Source organism: Notothenia coriiceps, unplaced genomic scaffold (genome assembly GCF_000735185.1).
Source record: "Notothenia coriiceps isolate Sejong01 unplaced genomic scaffold, NC01 NC01_scaffold00012755, whole genome shotgun sequence".
NCBI classification, from domain to species: domain Eukaryota; kingdom Metazoa; phylum Chordata; class Actinopteri; order Perciformes; family Nototheniidae; genus Notothenia; species Notothenia coriiceps.
The window spans coordinates 2,833-5,182 of NW_011345456.1; the positions used below are offsets into that span (position 1 = coordinate 2,833).

The window sequence follows — 2,350 nt, forward strand, 5'->3', positions numbered from 1 at the left end:
CTCATGCACGAGAATCGACGTAATCCATAGCAACGGCGCGTCACTCTTAGTTCACTCTTAGTGATTTATCCTTAGTATGAGTAGGTCTCAGCGGGTTTGTGAATAACTTTTAAGAAAAAACTCCTACGTAAAATGTTTTAGCGCGAGTTAGGAGCACTTCTAGCGGTAAGATAAAATGCTTTGTGAATACAGCCCCAGGTCTGTTTTTTGTAAAATAAACCAGGGACCATATATTGAAACAGGACTGTGTGGATCCATCAAAGAACACAAATAGCAATATATATATATACAGTATATGTGTTAAATATTTCCCTTGTTTTGGTTTAATGACTCCCTGTAGATTCTTTTTCTGAGTGGCTTGGCTCTCATCATCGGCTTCAGGAGGACAACCCACTTCTTCTTCCAAAGACAGAAGTTTCGGGGTTCTTTCTTCTTCCTTGGAGGTGTGACTCTGGTGCTGTGCCGTTGGGCAATCTTTGGAATGCTGGTGGAGAGTTATGGCTTTGTGCTTTTATTTAGGTAAGACAGAAAAACAAGGGAGCCCAATAATTGTTTTTCCCCTAACATAATAATAATATTAAGAGAAGATAAGATAGAACTTTATTGATCCCAATTTGGGAAATTGTTGTAATACTAATGTAATAATGACATTGTAATAAACAACAAAATGTGTGTATTTGAAATCAATGCAAATATTTTGGTGTGTGCTGTTTATGCTTAGTCTATCTCAATTTGATGGATTGATTTCTGTATTACGTTTGTTTTTCTTGGAAATGTTGAATGATGCACCTTGGCAAGAGGTGAACACAGAGACCACTCTTTTGTTTCCCTCTGTAGGTCCTTCTTCCCTATGGCACTGGGATTCCTGCTGTCAGCTGTGAACATCCCCTTCCTAAGTGCAGTACGTTTTGCTATTTGCCTAATAGATTCAACCAAAAAGGCTTTTACATGTTTTTTATTTGAAATACCTCAGGAATATACAGGACTTTAACAGTCTTAATGAACTCTCATGTTTGTGTCAGTATTTCTCCAGCAGCCCTTCCATGGTGTGATCAGAAGAACATGATGCAGCAGGAGGAAAGCCAGAAGTCTTTAGACATTACAGCACCGACTGAGGGCAAAAACAGCTGCTTGGAAACTACACAAACGTATTATTTGAAAACAACTTTTTAAATCATGCTGTTGTACAGGATGTTTTCCATCTCCATCATTTATCATTTTATTTAATGTTGTTTATATTGTGTTGTTTGTTTCACTGAGACAAATAAATATTCCCATATTGTCTGACTTACTGTACAATACCAGAATATCACACAGGTCATTATACACGTATAGATAACCAGTCAAAATAGCGTCAATAACACATAAATAAATACGCCTATAACACATGTACTGAAATAAATTAATGACATAACATACCGAATATATATTAATAAGGTAAATCTAAATGAATAACTAAGGCAATATAGTTAAATTAGGTTTTACTTTTAAATAATGTTTCTAAAATTAATACTTTTATATATTTAAGTGGATTTATTATATATACAAAATGTGTATTTATTTAAAAAAGAAAATTGAAACACCTATGTATTGCAGCTCTCATTTATTTTGGGTAATTTTATAAAATTGTAATTAATATGTCAAACATTCATGTGTAAGCATTATTATAAACTTCCTTACGCCTTAACAGGTATGTGCTCAGAAGAACACATTATATACACAAAGGAAAGAGATTGACACAGAGACAGTCTCATCTGTGTTCAGTGTAACTTATCTAAACTCATGATGAGAATGTGTAGCACTTTACTTTACAGTTGAGTCAAGACATGGAATAGTGGGCTACAGTTTGAGAATAACTATGTCATTGTTGAGTAATATCAAGTGGATAAGAAGAAGAATACATACTTTATTAATTCAATTCAGGGGGAAATTCTGGGTTCCATTCTGGTGTTATTTTTACATTTACACACATAGTTGATATACTAGACCCTCCAGATTTTGCGCGGGCAAAAATCCTTGATTATGCGGGCTAAATTCCTTGATTATGCGGGCTAAAATCCTTGATTATGCGATTAAACATGCAGGGTTTTTATGTGATTTTATGCGGTGAAATTGCGGGAAGTTGCGAAATATGTGGAAAATTGCGAAATATGCGGGGGAAAAGAATAACAATTTTTTTAAATATTGGGCTGTCTTATTTATTCTCTCTCACACACAACCTGCCACTAACGTTACCCCTTACTATTCAATTAAACACATTCAATGTTTATTTATTGGTTAAAGACTAATTAGGGGTTTATTTTTAAATTCTCTACCACTACACACACACACACCAACACACCTACCTGAG

General features: G+C 34.6%; 1 protein-coding gene across 1 annotated transcript; it reads left to right on the plus strand.

The window, feature by feature from the left end:
• Nucleotides 1–340: 340 nt before the first annotated feature.
• LOC104947584 (vesicle transport protein GOT1A-like) lies at nt 341–1,260 on the plus strand (the record flags this gene model as incomplete). The annotated part of the gene is made up of 3 exons (XM_010773628.1): nt 341–519; nt 838–901; nt 1,023–1,260. Coding segments are annotated over 3 exons (273 nt in total), but the record flags the coding sequence as incomplete, so codon positions are not given.
• Nucleotides 1,261–2,350: the final 1,090 nt, after the last annotated feature.